This window comes from Penicillium longicatenatum (genome assembly GCF_028827895.1).
Source record: "Penicillium longicatenatum strain IBT 33135 chromosome Unknown contig_2_segment0_segment0, whole genome shotgun sequence".
NCBI classification, from domain to species: Eukaryota; Fungi; Ascomycota; class Eurotiomycetes; order Eurotiales; family Aspergillaceae; genus Penicillium; species Penicillium longicatenatum.
Window position 1 is genome coordinate 7,565,670 of NW_026643120.1, and position 2,916 is coordinate 7,568,585.

General features: G+C 43.7%; 1 protein-coding gene across 1 annotated transcript; it reads right to left on the reverse strand.

The window, feature by feature from the left end:
- Window positions 1-326: 326 nt before the first annotated feature.
- Window positions 327-1,945, reverse strand: N7484_005343 (uncharacterized protein; the record flags this gene model as incomplete). Its single annotated transcript, XM_057115763.1, has 7 exons — window positions 327-394; window positions 468-491; window positions 545-661; window positions 732-1,055; window positions 1,174-1,290; window positions 1,354-1,537; window positions 1,604-1,945. The coding sequence occupies 7 exons, from the start codon at window positions 1,943-1,945 to the stop codon at window positions 327-329; spliced, it is 1,176 nt and encodes a 391-aa protein (XP_056975903.1).
- Window positions 1,946-2,916: the final 971 nt, after the last annotated feature.

The following is a 2,916-nucleotide window of genomic DNA, read 5'->3' on the forward strand; positions in this document are numbered from 1 at the left end:
AATGGCCTCTAGATGTCTTGATACATGATACTACTAGCCAAACAAATCATCATTGAGACATGTACTAGTTCACTATGTAATGCCCCCACACTGGCAAACTCAAATTGATTTGATCTGACGAATATCATGGTACTACATAGTATCTACCTAGGTACTACCACCACTAGAAGTAGTTCCATTTCGTCCTGAAGGGATACATGTAGTAGCAGCTTGAGAGAAACTCGTCCAAGATATGATCACCGTACAATCTAAGCAGACTTGGTTCTGTATTTCCCGTCAAAGCAACCAGACAAATGGCAAGGATGATAATAAACCCATCGCGTGAATCAAAACATCAGGTCTGCCGGATTCATGCAACTTCCTGTCGACCAGTCGCATTGAGTTATGTATGCACCTAGTTAGAGAAGATTGTATTAGTAAGCTAAACAGCGATTTCAAGAGAGCTCGGCAATTCAGATGCCACTCACCCACGGCCCAATACGTATAGGTGTCTGAATAGAGAAGTTAATTACGTTGCGTGGATTTTTACTGTAGAGAACCTTACCAGCATTCTTGAAGGACCTGAGCTTGGAGGCATCACTCTCACTGTTACCTTGCTTGGCAAGCTCAACGATCTTGTCAAAGCCATAAGCCGTTGTCCCATCATCTAAAGCCTCATCATCTATATCCATGCGATAACAAATTAGTACGATCCTCCAGCTCATTCGACTTGAACATTTATCTGCACTCACTTGTCTGAGCAGTTCCCCAGAAAGAGTTTGAATGAGTCAGTTCGTGCACGACAGTAGCATCCAATGTGCTTTTTACAATATCATCCATGTCTTCATATTCCAAATCCGAAAGCGATTTCGCCTTTTGTACAGGAATAGGTGTAGCTTCCTCGAACTTATCCCACCCAAGGGGGCAAATGGTCATGTAGTCGTGGCCATCATTTCCGGCCATCATGAATGCAAGACTCGTTGATTTGCCTTTATCGTTTTGACAAATGTTATTCTGCGAAGTACCCCCTCTTTTAAAGACGTAAGTCCTTGCACCATCGTCAAGCATCCAGCCCTCTAAAAATTTTCAAAAGTCAGAGTTCAGTTTGGTTAGGGTGAGAACGGCACCCCGGCCGATACCCCTGCAGCCGGCCAGGCCGCCGTTTGTATTCAATCCAGAGAGAACAAGACTTACCTTGTTCAACACCATTTTCATCGTCATAATCACCGAGCTCCCAGGCAGATGTCCCGCAGATGATACGGATGTTAAAAGAATCCTTGTCCAGGCCTTCAACGTATTTGTTTGCAAAGTCTTTGCAGAAACATCAGTTTATAAATTCTTACTCCTTGTCAATTCAGCCACATCATAACTCACCCTCCAATTGCAAAATCCGCTCTTCGGCTCTGTCCATGCCAGTACTGTCGGTTTCCTTGAAAGTACCATACATGGCCATGTAAAAGTCGACCTGTGACTTCTCCTTTGCTGTAAGGTCTTTTCTCTGGTCCATCTTATTCCAAGCCGATGCAATTGTTTCGATAGTATCAACAGCACCCCTGTTCTACTTATAATGTTATTATAATCAAGTATCTGTTTTCACATTCGCCTTCCCATGAAGACAACTTACAATTTCCAAGATATCATCCAAGATATCGGCAAACATTGCCTTGGTAGCGTCACTGACACTCACTGTTTCGGTGTCTCTTTTAGTGGCAGCAGACGTGATCTCGGATTCGACGGTTGAGGTTCCACAGGTAGCCGTATGCAGTAGGAATGACTTCCAGCCAGTGACGGCTACCCATCCACTATCGCCAGCATCGTCTCTTTTTCCTGCAACAGAGCTTCTGTTACGTTCAATGACAAGGTCTGGCACTATGATATCACCCTGTGCAAACTGCAGCACATCTGCAAGAAGCAAAATTTGCCCTAAGGTGACCAGCATGGTCGTGCCAGATCGACCGAAAATCATCTTGACGGTGAAAGGCGAGTGAAAAAGGAAAAGAAAATATGGAATGAGTGGAACAAATTGATCTGTAAAGCCCTAGGAAGGGGATCTTATCTGTCAAAATATATTTGAAATGCGGTGTTTTAAAGTGCACTAGGGGTAGGGCTCTATTCAATTTTAGTTTGGCATAGACTTAGTGCTCCTATTGTCAATTAAATTACAAGGGCAAGGCATGCGAATTCACTAGTCTCAAATTCACGGTCCCGCAAGCGGAGCTCACTAGAAATCGAAATTGCGCTTCAAATTTGCGCCTCTGCGATTGAGTACTCGGAATTCACTGAATTTTGTGCCTTTTCAGCGAGCTAAACACTTCTTATGGCTATTGATCGGCATTATGGCCTTGGAAGACCCTGGAGCTCCGTGCCGTATTTATTCCAGGAACCTTTCGGCAACGACCAATTCACACATAAGCGAAGTTCCGATGTTGAGTTTCACCACCCTAAGTTCACCGTACGGGCGAATGAGGAAGAAGACTGACCAAATTTACACGGGCGAAAGTATGCAACTCTTTGATGGTGGGGTTTATCTTGGGGAATACTCCGCTTTATAACCCTGTCCGTCACCTGGCCATATTTCGCTATTCTTCCGACATTTATGGTCACATCAATTTACCGTTTAGAGAAAGCTGAGTTTCAATCCAAAACAAGTCTATCCTAGATCCTACTCGATACTTTTCATAGGCAAAGTTAGCTAGCTGACTCGATTCGCTTTACTGCATCTTCGGTAGACTTAGATAAATGGGTAATTTTTAGTGCCGTGGCTAGATTTTGAGAATTTGCCAAGTCTTGCCAAGACTGTCCTTTTAGGCAATTCTCTAACCTAAATAGGTAATTCCATGGGAAATAGGACTAGATTTCAAAAATTACCCAGGGGCATGGGACTGGAATTTTGCATTACCCATGGGTAATGTCAACGTCTACTCTCCGGTATATGAA